General features: G+C 41.4%; 1 protein-coding gene and 1 long non-coding RNA gene across 3 annotated transcripts in view; one reads left to right on the top strand and one right to left on the bottom strand.

The window, feature by feature from the left end:
* The first annotated feature begins 2,005 nt into the window (after positions 1-2,005).
* Positions 2,006-5,846, top strand: LOC121025540 (uncharacterized). The gene is made up of 3 exons (XR_005788096.1): positions 2,006-2,118; positions 2,866-2,867; positions 5,836-5,846. It is a non-coding gene; the product is annotated as an uncharacterized LOC121025540 (long non-coding RNA).
* Positions 5,847-9,165: 3,319 nt separating this feature from the next.
* ZDHHC9 (zDHHC palmitoyltransferase 9) overlaps positions 9,166-14,234 on the bottom strand; it is a 32,679-nt gene continuing 27,610 nt past the window's right edge. For both annotated transcript variants that reach the window (XM_040468161.1, XM_040468162.1), the window contains one exon: positions 9,166-10,738. In XM_040468161.1, the coding sequence (XP_040324095.1) occupies positions 10,622-10,738 (117 nt within the window). In that variant the 3' untranslated portion in view covers positions 9,166-10,621. The remainder of the gene's footprint in view (positions 10,739-14,234) is intronic.

Below are 14,234 nucleotides of genomic sequence, written 5' to 3'. Positions count from 1 at the left end.
CACAATGCTGCTCTGCTTCCAGGCTTTGTTCTCAGCTGTGCTCACACCACTGCCCTTAGTGGCTGTGGGCCACAGGCAGCTGCAACCATTATCCTCACCAGAGAAACCAGGAGAAGCTCAAACAGCCTCTAAGCTCCAATGGTACCGTGTACTTGCTGCCATTTAGTAGGCACCAACTGCGGTACCAGAAACCAAGCACTTGGCCTTTATTCTCTCAGATAATCAATCTCCGAAGTACCCTGCTCCTGCTTACCCCCGCCCAGGTACATGCCATCATCTTCCCACTTTACAGAGGAGGAAACCGAAGCTCAGACAGGTTGAAGAAGTTGAGTAGGGAGTCCAACAACCTTTCAGAAGCCTCCTGCCCTCCAAAGGGCAATCTGACCCTCTGTCATGTGCCTTTGACACCCTTTGACCTGGCCATTCCCCTCCTAGGACTTGATCCACAGAAAGAGCCACACAAGTGCATAGATATATGGACAAAGACGCTCATAGCAGCTTTGTCTGCAAGGGTAAGCAATTGGAAGCAACGCAAATGGGGAATTAGTTAGATACGTTATAGTTCATTCACATAATACTGTGCAGCCATTAATCATGACATGGTAGAAAAATATTTCATAACACAGGGAAAAATCTTTGTGATTTTTTATTGTTTGATTACAAATTTTTAAATTATACAATAATGTACAAACATTCCTGTTGTAAAAGAAGTCTGTGCTGGATCATGGGAGGCGGGGAATGAGTACTAAAACATTATTTATAGGGTGATTCCATTTTTATTTAAGAAAAGGAAAACGTACAAAAGAATAAAGACTAGAAAGATCTGCACCAAATGGTTACCAGTGAGACTAGTGTGGTGGGACTGGGGGAGGGAGGGAGAGAAGTGTCCACTTTGTACATTCTTCTTGTGTTTGGATTTTAAAAGTATCTATTATTTTGTCTATTTAAAAAGGAACAATATTTTAAGTTTTGAAAAAAAAACACTAAATAAATAGGCCCCAACCTCTGGCCTCCAATGTGGAGCAGTAGCAAAGTCATTCTCCTGCTGTCTTTTGGCACAGGCTTCTGGAAAGGTGGGGAGTGGGGGATGAATAACGCACAAAGTACTTAAAATCCACACAAACTGAGGGGACCTTATCAGAGTAGATTCCGAAACCTTTTAAAATCTTCGGGTAGTACCCATCTATTAGGCCTAAGCTGGGGAAAGGAAAATATCAGAAAAAGTAAAATCAGACTGAGAAAGTGTTTTGAACTCCTCCCCACCCTAGGGAGGGGAGTGTGGAGTGTCTCAGAGCTATCAGGCCCCAGTTTTGTCTACAGGCTGGATACAGGCTGATAGCTATGCAAAGACTCCAATGATCACAAGACTTCGGGACAGGCAGCTGAGGAGGGGCAATGAGGAAATTGTACTCTACAGGCCAGGGCCTGAGGGATAAGAAAGGCAGGGGCCAGGTGGGGCTACAGCCCAGGGCCCTAAGTGCCTCCATCAGGCAGGGCTGTCAGAACCTTTTCACCAGCCCATGGACATCTAGAAGATGCTAAGGGCACCCTATCCCAGCAAACCAAGGGCTGCAGTCCAATTGGCTGAGTCTTCTCAGCTAGAGACCCTCTATCCCTTCCCCCAGCCTAGTATTTCAGAAGCCTAGGCTCCCCTTGGGAGGGTGGGGGTGGGCTAGTCCAAGAGGGCAAGGAGGCTCTTCCTCTGACCTTGGGCCCCTCCAGGGCCTGGGGACAGCAAGTGGCAGCTCTCTCGGTCAGGCAAAGCCTAGCAGTTAAGAGTCCAGGCCAACCTGAGTTCAAATCTTGGCTTTGTCACTTAGCTGGGTCACCCTGGATAAGTCACTTAACCTCCTCAAGCCTCATTTTCCAAATCAATAAGGTGCAATAATAGTACTAGCCCCATGGCGTTGTTACAAAGATTGAATGAACTAGTTTATGTAAAATACTTAGTAGAGTGTCCAAAACAAAATCAATGCTTAATGAATGATAATATATACCTGATCCCCCAAATTCACATCACCTTGCTACCTCCATTTCCCTCCATTCAAGGCCCATTTCACCTTGAATCCCTAGTTAGTGTAGTGACCAACAACAAAGGCTTTAGAGTTAAACTAAAGAGTCTACAAATCCTGACTCCACCGCTTACTAATTACATGACTTCAGGTGATTATATACATACACATTTCTTTTCTGTAAAATAAGAATAATAATCTATATTGCAATATACAAACACATTGAGCCAACACATTGCACATGCTAAATGTGTGCAATGTTATATGTTAATTATATCTCAACAAAAATTATTTAAAAAATAAAAATTGAGGGGCGCCTGGGTGGCGCAGTCGGTTAAGCCTCCGACTTCAGCCAGGTCACGATCTCGCTGTCCGTGAGTTCGAGCCCCGCGTCGGGCTCTGGGCTGATGGCTCAGAGCCTGGAGCCTGTTTCCGGTTCTGTGTCTCCCTCTCTCCCTGCCCCTTCCCCGTTCATGCTCTGTCTCTCTCTGTCCCAAAAAAATAAATAAACGTTGAAAAAAAAATTTTTTTTAAAAATAAAAATTGAATTTAAAAAAGAATAATGATCTAATAATACTTACCTCTTTGGGTTGATAGAGAAATAAATGAGATAATGCATATAAAGTTCCTGGCACATAGTAACAATAAATGGTGGCTTTCTGACTTTTTTGTAACCTCCAGGGTACTGAGCTCAAGACTGGGTACAAAAGCCGTGTCGATATGTGTTTGCAGACTAACTGCTATAGCCCACAGACAAACTGATATCCCAGCTCCCAGAGGGTTTTGGGATTCAGGGTAAAGGATGCCAGCTGTGGTGCTAAGAAGCTGGTGATGGAAAGAAAGCCCACCTGAGGAGTGAGGGGAAGCCCTGGATCTGCCCCGTTCACAGTAGGATGATCAGTCCTAAACAACAGACTTACTTTAGGCAACTCCTTTGGACATCCATGGGCTACTAGAAGGAACAGGATAAAGGCTAGATTCAAGAAGAAATAGAGTCCAGCCAGTTCCTCCCCAGTTCAGGTTTTGAAGCAACTTCCCCCTCCTTGGCCCATCAGGGAAGCAGCTGGGGGAATCAGCATTTCCCACCTGAATGAATCATCCCCCTTCCCACTCGCTGTCCCTATTTCTTTTTTTTTTTTTTTCTCGGAAATATCTTTTATTGTTTGCTCAAATCAGTGTCAAAGCAAGGTCCACACTTGACATTGCATTGCTAATTTTTTTTCAATATATGAAGCTTATTGTCAAATTGGTTTCCATACAACACCCAGTGCTCATCCCAAAAGGTACCCTCCTCAATACCCATCACCCACCCTCCCCTCCCTCCCACCCCCCATCAACCCTCAGTTTGTTCGCAGTTTTTAAGAGTCTCTTATGCTTTGGCTCTTTCCCACTCTAACCTCCTTTTTTTTTTCCTTCCCCTTCCCCATGGGTTTCTGTTAAGTTTCTCAGGATCCACATAAGAGTGAAAACATATGGTATCTGTCTTTCTCTGTATGGCTGTCCCTATTTCTAACAAGCTTCATTAGACTTCCCCAGGTACGTTGTGATCAGCTCTCCCCAAATCCCACAATGAAGGCTGTCAACTCCACAAATTCCCTCTCCTACCCGCCAAACCGTATAGCAGTGTGGTTTGACACAGTCCCCAGCCACAGCTTCCAACTCGCAGTCATTAGAGACCTCCACACTCAGGTCTTTTGCATAAGTGGAGGCCATGGTGGGGTCATTAGAGACTAAGGGCATTAAAACAAAAGCTAAAAGAGGGTTTTAAAAGGAAAAAAGGACATTGATCACTGTAGTCTCAGTGAGGTCCAACACCTTCCCCCACCCTGAGTCAGGAAATTCACGATGAGGTATGAAGTTTCCCTGGCTGGGGAAAAGAAAGCCACAATAGAGGCTACCTTGGCTTCTCACACAACATTGGCCACATACTATAGTATTCAGCCAACAACACAATCAAGTGGGAAGGAACTGCCTCCCTTCTAGACTCAGCCAAGACTCCTCCTCCAGGAAGGCCCTAAATAAATGGAATTCTATAGCACTTTATATGTAGGCTTCACATTTTCCTATAACTTCACAGTTACCAATATAGCATTTGTATACCATTGCCTCTGGGACCTGCCAGGGATAGAGACAGAAAGAGCCCAGGGCAATGGCCCTCACAAAGGGACAGCCAAGTTGACTGTGGGAACCAGGCAAAGCAACTTCCTGACTTTCTGTGCTAAAGAAACCCAACCATCAGTTCAACCTAAGTGCAGGGATCTGGAGAAATATTTAAGAGATTTAAGTTTAAAACAAAAATCCACCACCCACCTCCACATCAGCCTGAATATATACAGTCAGACCTCTGTATGCCTAAAATGGAGACATCATTGGTAAAATTAATCCAAAATGGCAAAAAAAAAAAAAATCCTGAAATCATTGCTGGTTCTTAACTCACAACAGAATGGGGTCAGCAATGCAATTTCTCCTAAAGTCAACCCCACCACACAGTTTTCAACAGGTACTTATTGAATATTAAATAAATAAATGAAAGGCTCATTTCACTCAAGTGACACTGGAGTTATTCAAACTCCTTTATCTGTCTGCGCCTGGCTTATGTGGGAAAGCTCTCTGAACTGGGAGTCAAGGGGCGCCTGGGTGGCGCAGTCGGTTAAGCGTCCGACTTCAGCCAGGTCACGATCTCGAGGTCCGGGAGTTCGAGCCCCGCGTCAGGCTCTGGGCTGATGGCTCAGAGCCTGGAGCCTGTTTCCGATTCTGTGTCTCCCTCTCTCTCTGCCCCTCCCCCGTTCATGCTCTGTCTCTCTCTGTCCCAAAAATAAATAAACGTTGAACTGGGAGTCAAGACATTTGGGTTCTGGTCTGGGCTCTAGCAGTATATAACCTTAGGTAAGTCACAGTATTTAATTTGGTGGGAGGGCAAGAGCAAATGCAAGCACATTCCTTTCAGCAATGCCATTTAACAGAGCCTGGGTTTTATGACAAATAATCACCCTGTGTCTACTTTGGCACACAACTACAACCCTTTAGCCACACTGGAACAACCAGATAGCTGAAGATGGCCAGTGGCTGGCAGAAAAAGCAGACAGAGGAGCTTGAAGAAAGTGAAGGGGCATGGAATATCAAGGGAGGTAATTCTGCACCATGTTCCAGAGTTGTAAAACCACTTCTAAATAAGGGTCCCCTCATTTCCTGGCCTGTGGTGGAGTGTGAGCTCCAAGCTCTCATTTATTAATCAAGTAGAAAACCCCCCAATACCAGAAGAAAAAGAAAGGACTTGGGCAGCCAATTCCCAGAATACAATTGGCAAGAAACGCAAGAGAGAGGGGAGGTGCAAAAAATGTTTGACCTTGTTATTAACAAAAGAAATAGAAATGAAGCGACACTGAGACACCAGTTTACAACTATCAAATTATCAAATGTTTAAATGAGATGTGTTGAAGCAGGCTCTTTGATACACTGCTCACAGGACTAATGGTGACAGCTTTTCTGTAAAGCAATTTGGCCATATTTATCAAGAGCCTTCAAAAGAGCACTCCCTTTGACTCTAGTGATTCCATTTCTAGGAGTCTAAGGAAATGCATCTCAGATATACCCATATTTTAAGAAGTTCATCACAACATTATTTACAATAATGTAAAATGAAACTCCTGAATGGCTGACAATAAGGGAAGGGTTATGTATATGTTATGGAATTATTTTCAAAAATTCCTAATGATATGGAAAATGCTAAGTTTTAAAAAAGCAGGATACAAAACTCTATTTATAGTTAATTCCAGTTATCTTTTAAAATGTACATGCACACTGGGGTGCCTGGCTGGCTCAGTCGGTAGAGCATGCGACTCTTGATTTCAGGGTTGTTAGTTCGAGCCCCATGTTGGGGGTAGAACTTAAGGTATATATATAGATATATCATATATATAGATATCTATATAGATATCATATATATAGATATCTATATCATATATATACATATATAGGTATATAAGATACATATATATAGAATTTTATATATATATATATATATATACACACACACACACATATATGTATATATATGACTAGAAAGAAACACACCAAAACAGTAACAGTGATAATTATATCTTTCTTGGTGACGAGTTGATGGATAATTTTTAAAATCTTCTTACTTTCCTATACTTTCCCAATTTTCAACAATGAGCATGTGTTGCTTTTAAAATTAAAAAGCACATTAAGTGTGTGAGGGGAGGAGGATGTTTGTTTATATTCTGAATTTTCCAAATATTTAGAGGTAGAAAGGGACTTTTGAGATAATATAGTGTTTCTCAGCTCTATCAGCCCCAATACTCCCTTGGAAGATACAATATTTTGTGATGCACACTTTGCCACTCTGAAATGATGACTTTCATAGTTAATATAACCAGCTTCTACACATAATTTCCAGAATAGCAATATAATACACTAATTACAATATGAAGGAGAAAAACAGGAAATTTGTTTATAAGATAATATGTATTTCAATACGCAAAACCTGGGCAAGACTATACTAAAAGATATGAAGTAGTCAGAGGTTCCACTTATACATGTAGATTCACTGTGAATGCAATTGCTACAAAGAAAGATAAATACAGGTACGTTGTATTGGCAACTTAAAAATCCATGAATGGCATTGTTGTCAGTGACATGATTTTCAAAAGTCACAACTCTTGGTAAAGTTCTGAACCAAATATAGTACCCTGTTCCCTCAACTTACAGAATTGTTGCATTCCTGGAAATTCAGTGTATATATTAAAACTGTAAAAACATATTTTGTGTTGATTTGTAAAATAATTAGGCCCAGCTAATTGCACTAGGTTTTCCCACCTACATTGATGTCCTCGAGGACGTTCAAAAGTTTACAGATGCAGATTTCTAGTTCCCATTCCCATTTCGTATTTACCCAAAACATGAAATTCACAATGACTTCCTTTTTTGTGAGTTGGGCTTGCATCCTTTAAAACTAATGATATTCACAGTTTTAGCCTTTGGTACTATTTCTAAAGCCTATTGCGTAAGAATAGCAAGTGATTCCTAGAATGTATGCTTAAAACTGACACAAATGTGTTTGGAATTATTGAAAGCACTGTTCTTCTTTAGTAGCACCAAAGCACAAGAGCAAATTACCACTTTTTAAAAACCATTTACTGTGATCCCTCAGTGATTTTCCCTCGCCTGGCCCCAGCCTCAGGAGTATAAAATGAACAGAGCTGGAAGAAAAGGACTAACAGGACTAGGCCATGGAAGGGGGAGGGGGACTAGGTTGCTAGGTTACCGCTTGAGCCATTCAGAGCAGTCCCAGAGGAGTACCAGACACAGAGGACAGGTCCCTCTCCCTGCCCCACTCAGCTGAGGGCCCTCTCAAAGGAGGGGGGGGGGGGGCACAAAGGTGGGGGAGGGGCTGGTCACTCACACTAGGCACAACAAGTAAAGAAACAGACATCCCTGTATTTCTAAAACCATTCAAGTCTCCTTCATTGATTGGCTTCACCCCAAAAAGAAAGATTTCTTTATTAAGAAATACCAGAAAGAGAAAAACCTACCACACATACACATTTGTAGGCTCACACAAAAGTGCAGAGATTTACATATTAAATTGCATTTAAGTTAGAAAATAGATTTAAAAACAAAATACTTTTTTCCCCCAACAAGGTAAAGAGATTTGGTCAGTAGGAAAAGGGGCCGTAAGGGTAAAGGCAGGAAGGTCAGGGCAGGAAGAATGGAATTTAGCTGCTATAGAATTAGAACCCACAACTACCACTGAGGAAAAAAAGCAAGGGGGGAGATGATGTTCTCTGCTAGGGCTAAGAGGACCCCAGAGCCAAATGGACATGGAGAAGTGTTCCCAAATAGCCAAATTCCACCAACCCCCAGAAGGTTTTGGATCTGTGCCAGCCATACTTCTGGGGAAGTGGGGTGCATAGGAAACTTAAGGGATGGAGAGGAAGGGGAGAGGTGGAAAGAATGTCAGCCATTGAAAAGAGTTGAACAATTTAAGGCTTATTCCCCCGGGAAGGACCAATTCTTCAATCTCCTCTCTAATCAGAACTCAGACTAGGGACAATCACAGCTGGTGCGTGGTATGAATGGGACAGATCTTCAGGCCAAGGTCTTAAATACAGAAGATTTATAAAGGAAAAGAAAGAGGGCAGGGAGTATGAAAATGCAGAAACTTAAAAAAAAAAACTCATTTCACACTAGAGATAAGGGATTTCCGTGTTTACCATTCACCTCAGAAAGAGACATTTTCTCTGACAGATCTCAGGGACAGCAGAAAAGTCATTGAGGTAAGTTGAATGAGGAGAGAAATCTGTCCAAACCCAAGAGAAGACATGGGCTGAGACAGGGTAGGCTGAGAACTGACTAAAAAGGGGTTCATCTAAGTGTCAGGTTAACTGAAAAAATCTAGTAACTTCCAAACTCTCCAGGTTTGGCCTTATATTGAACTAACTCAAATCTAACTACAAGAATAAAACTGAGAGATCCAGAAAAAGAATGGGAAAGTAGAGGCAGAAAGGAGAGGAATCTGAGACAGTCAGAGCCAGTCTCCCCACTCTCCCTAAAGATTGCTAAACTCAAACCTTGCTACAAGAAAAATAGGAAGACATACAAAAAATCTGCAAGCAGCCAAACTTCATTAATTGTGATTAACTGGGAAGGGTGAGATAGGTATTGGTAAGGAGTCTTGACTTTAGACCATTTAAAAAAAAATATATACCATCACTTGTAAAAGATCACTAACAAAATATTTCCAAGAGGGGGCCCTGATGAGCCTGCTTTAATAACTAAGACTCATTTGCAATTAACAGCATCCCTCTGCATAAAAACAATATTCTAATAAAGAATGTGTTCTCTTGAGTAAATACAATCCCCTCCAAGCCTCCCAATCTTGCTAACACTGTATATTGCCTTGAAAGCCCTTTTTTCATAGCCCAGAAAAAGGTAAACATCGGCCCAGAATGCAGTATAGATCAGTGGAGAGTTTGGGAGCTATCTCTCCAACCCAAGGACCCCATAGAAAATGGAAGTATGGGTAGTAACAAGCAACCCCTTCAACCCCCACCCCCAACCCCCACCCCCAAAGACATTCACACCCTCATGGTGGTTCTTGAAATGGAAAGGGGAAGGAGGAGGCAGGCAGTTTGCATTAGACACAGTTTAATCACCTTCAAATAGTTTAAAAGTTCTGGTTTACACTCCCCCCACCCCTCCCCGTAAGTCATCCAGACAGGACCCTGGCTTAGAAAGAGAAAAACACAGGTGCTCTAGGAAATATAGCCACATATAATACATAAATCTTCTTCCCTGAAATAGAGCAGATCCTGAGCAGAGCTGACTGGGGGCCACAGCCCACCCCCAGGGTGAAGCGGCTCTGGGACTCTGCCGGTGGAAGTGCTGGAAGAGTGGGGCTTGGAGGAAGCCCCCATGTGGTTACCAAGCCCGAGGTGGGCCAAGGCCTTGGAGTGGGTTTACCCGGGAGGGCAGCAGTGCTGGGCTTTCCCTCCTCACTCAGCCGAGGCCTAATGGAAGTACTGGTTATTCTTTTTTTTTTCTTTTTTGAGGGGACATAGGGGGAGAGGAGAGGAGAGGAGAGCCTCTCTGTGCCTTGGTTTCCCCATTTGTGCATTCAGGGCCTCTACAGGCCTCACACAAGGAGTCTGAGGGGGTAGTGTTTAAGTGAGCACTCAGGCTTCCTCTGAGGAAAAGGAACCACCCAAGTGCACACTTTTATTACTGCCATTCCTGCTCCTAGTGGGAGCAAGAGTCAAAAGGAAAACAAAAGGAGCTAATGAGAAAGGAGGAGAGATGAGACAAAGAGTGCGAGGGGCCATGCCGTTGGCATCTCATAAATTCTTACTAAGAATGGCACAGGTATTAAAAAGGTTCCGGTAGTCTACAAGAAATGTGAATCGTTGTCTCTACTGCAACTACTTACATATATCTAACTGGAAACGGGTGGGGTTTGGGTGTTAGAAAGTGGGCAGGGGACAAAGGAGAAACTACATGAATAAATACAAGTGGAAGGTACCTGCCCCATTCCTGAAAGGATTTGCTGGCAATGTTGGCACTTTGTAGCCAGGAGAATCCTCCAACCCCACTCTCCACCCTCTTCACTTCTGAAAGTCCCAAGAATCCCTTTAGGATTCCCTGGCCAGAGTTCTCTATGACTGCCTCTGGACTCATGGCATGCAGCAGTTTGAGAGGATTTGAGCCAGTCTCAAGACCCTTTATCCCCAGAATTGGACCACTGACCCCAAGCAGGAGAGCTGGGATCTGGAGGAAAGAGAAGGGAGTCCAAGGAGACTCCATGGCTGAGGCCATGGAAAGCCAGTGCTGGGGTCCAAGAGACCCATTTGTCCAGTTACCAGAGGTGACTGATATCTTCTGCAACTGTCTTGAGTCCAGAAATTTAAAAAAAAAAAAAAAAAAAAAAGCTTGCAGCAAGAAAATGCCAGTGTGCAATTGTGTGAATAAAGACCAAAGAAAAATATTAACAGGGACAGCTCACTTGCTCTCTGTCTCAGGTTTATATCTTCTCCCCTTAAATCTCTCATAGCCCTAATTAAACACAAACAAAAGTCTCTTCCATAGATAGGCTACTTCTCAGCTTCAGTCACCTCCTGTGGTGGCTCTGGGGGCTCTGGGGGTGGCATCTCTTCAGGAGTGCTGGTGTCCTCCGGCATCTCATTTGGGCTCAGATGTTCTGTTGGGGCCTGAGAAGAAAAACATATCAAATTCAATACAAAGCTCTCCCTCAACATCCAAATGGAGATAATCCATAGACACTGAACTCTTCCTCTCAACCCATCAGCCACACTGATGCTACAGATATGCAGCCACCCACACCAAACTCAGAACCAAGACTAGACTATTGTCTTCTCAGCAAAATGCATCTGAAGTTAAGTTCTAGTCTTCACTGCCTGCAGAGGATAGATGTTTCCATTATTATTCATGATAATAATAAAAGGGACCACAAATAATTATGCAGACACCCCCCCTTCATAACAGAATGCTGCAACATACTTGTCTAACATAGGCCTGATTCAGTGGTTCTCAATCTTTTTTTTTTCTTCGCCCTAACATACAGCTCAATAGAACAGTGATTCTAAACCAAATAGGGTGGGGTGGCAAAATCTTCAGATGGTATATGTGGTAGGAAAATGCCCCCTGAGTGATTCTAAAATACTACCCTTCCCTACATTCAACTTAGAGCTACTAACCTAGATTGTTACGATTTAAGGTCATATTCATCAGAAAAATGATATTCAAAATGATGATAACAATTTATAAACAAGAGTTTGCTGTATTTTCAAAAAAAGAAAATTCAAAATTTAGGAAAGGCAAAATAGAGAACAATGATCTACTTTACAAAAAATCATTCACTTAAAAGTAGGATTCTATTTGAAAAGAAAGTTCAAATCTACTAAAATCTATTACAATAAACAAGTCCAGCAAGGTTTCAAGACACAAGATCAATATACAAAAATCAACTGAATTTCTATAGAGTGCCAATGTACATTTCAAAAATAAAATTAGGAAAATAATTTCACCTACAATAACATCAAAAAGAATAAAATACTTATGAATAAATGTAACAAAAGAAGTATAAAACTTATATTCTGGAGGTGCCTGGCTGGCTCAGTCAGAGGAGCATGGGACTCCTGATCTTAGTGTCATGAGTTCGAGCTCCATGATGGGTGTAGAAATTACTTAAATAAAACTTAAAGAAAAACCTTAGGGGTCCCTGGGTGGCTCAATTGGTTAAGTGTCTGACTCTTGATTTTTGGCTCAGGTCATGATCTCACAGTTGCATGAGTTCACAAGTGAGTGATTTGGGTTCAGGGCTGACAGTGCGGAGCCTGCTTGGGAGTCTCTCTCTGCCCCTCCCCCGCTCATAAGTTTGCAGTCTCCCTCTCTTGTTCTCAAAATAAATAAATAAACTTTTTTTTTTAAAAAAACCGTCTACTCTGAAAACTACAAAATATTGTTGAAAGAAATTAAAGAAGATCTAAACAAATGAAGACATCCCATGTTAACAGTTTGGAAGACTTTATATTGTTAGGAAGACAATATTCCAAAAATTGATCTATATAGATTCAAAGCAATCCCCATCAAAATTCCACCTGGCTTCTAGGTACCTGGGTGGTTCAGTCAGTTAAGCATCCATCCGACTCTTGATTTTGGCTCAGGTCATGATCTCTCAGTTTGTGAATTTGAGCCCTTCATCGGGCTCTTTTCGGAGCCTGCTTGGGATTCTGTCTCCCTCTCTCTCTGCCCCTCACCTGTTCTCTCTATCTCTCTTTCAGAATAAATAAATAAACATTAAAATTTCTTTTTAAAGAAGCTGGCCTCTTTGCAAACTGACAAGCTGATCCTAAGATGTATATGGAAATTCAAGGGACCCAGAACAGCCAAACCAATTGAATAAAGAATAAATTGAATGACTCACACTTCCTAAATTCAAAACTTACTACAACACTACAGTACCCAAGACAGTGTGATACTGACATAAGAATAGATATATTGATCGATGAAATAGGATTGAGAGTCTAGAAACAAACTCTTACATTTACAGTCAATTGATTTTTGACAAGGGTGCCAAGACAATTCAATGGAGAAAAAGCAGTCTTTTCAACAAAGGGTGCTGAGGGGTGTCTGGGTGGCTCAGTCAGTTGATCATCCAACTCTTGATTTTGGTTCAGGTCATGATCTCAGGGTCATGGGATCAAGCCCTACATCAGGCTCTGCGCTGAGCATGGAGCCCACTTAAGATCCCTCCCTGCTCTGCCCCTCTGCTGCCCATTCTCTCTCTCTAAAAAAAACAAATAATAAAAATTTAAAAAAAAATTTTAAAAAGGGTGCAGAGATATCCACATGCAAAAGAAAGAATTTGTAAGTTAACTTAAAATGGATCAAAGATCTAACTAAGAGCTAAAACTATAAAACTTTTAGGAAAAACAGGCATAAGCCTTCATGACCCTGGATTAGACAATGGTTTTTTACATATCTACTGACAACAAAAGCCCAACAAACAAACAAAAAAAGATAAAATGGACTACATCAAAATTTAAACTTTTTGTGCTTCAAAGGACATCATCAAGTAGGTAAAAAGACAGCCCACAGAATGGGAGAAAATATTTGGAAATCATATATCTGATAAGGGACTAACATAGAGAATAAAGAACTCTTAGAACTCAACAACAACAAAAAAATTCAAATTGCCCAATTTAAAAATTGACAAAGAATCTGAATAGATACTTCTCCAAAGAAAATATACAAATGGCCAATAAGCTCATGAAAAGATGCTCGGCAGCATTAGGGAAATGCAAATCATAACTATAGTGAGATACCACTTCACACCTACTACGATGGCTAGAACCAGAATGCCAGATAACAATGACAAGTGTTGCCAAGAATGTGGAAAAACTGGAACCCTCATACACTACTGGTGGGGATGTAAAATGGTGCTGCCAGTTTGGAAAACAGTCCAGCAGGTACTCAAAAGGTTAAACATAAAGTTATATGACCCAGTGATTTCACTCCTGGGTATATAGCCAAAATAAATAAATACATATGTGTCTATGCAAAAACTTGTACATGAATGTTCATCATTGCATTATTCATGATAACCAAAAGGTGGAAACAACCCAAATGGCTATCAATGAATGTATAAATAAAATGTGGTATTATCCATATAATGGAATATTATTCAGCCATATAACATAATGAAGTATTGCTACATGCTATGACATGGATGAATCTTGAAAATATGTCAAATGAAAGAAGCCACACATTATATGATTCCATTTATATGGAATATACAGAAGAAGCAAATACATAGGAATGAAAGTAGATTAATAGTTGCCTAGGGATGGGGCTGGGGGAACTAGGAGGAAAGAGAGAGTGACTGCTGATGGGTGCTGACATTTGGTGAGGAGTAAGGAAATGTTTTAAAATTGATTGCTGGGATGATTGCACAACTCTGTGAATATACTACAAACCAGTGAACTATACATTTTAAATAGAGATTTTACAGTATGTGAATTATAGCTCAATAAAGCAATTATACAAAAAGAAAGTTCAAATAATACCTTTTGGGGAACATATTTTATAATGTATATCCTAAACAAGACAGCTGGGAGGTTTTCCACAACATCTACATATTCTAGGGAGGAAGCCCCTTCTACCAAGTTAACCACTCCATTAACT

The sequence above is a fragment of the Herpailurus yagouaroundi genome, unplaced genomic scaffold (genome assembly GCF_014898765.1).
Source record: "Herpailurus yagouaroundi ecotype Mexico unplaced genomic scaffold, PumYag 67681, whole genome shotgun sequence".
NCBI classification, from domain to species: Eukaryota; Metazoa; Chordata; class Mammalia; order Carnivora; family Felidae; genus Herpailurus; species Herpailurus yagouaroundi.
Note: the sequence above shows the minus strand (reverse complement) of the source record. Positions and strands in the feature narration are given on the sequence as shown.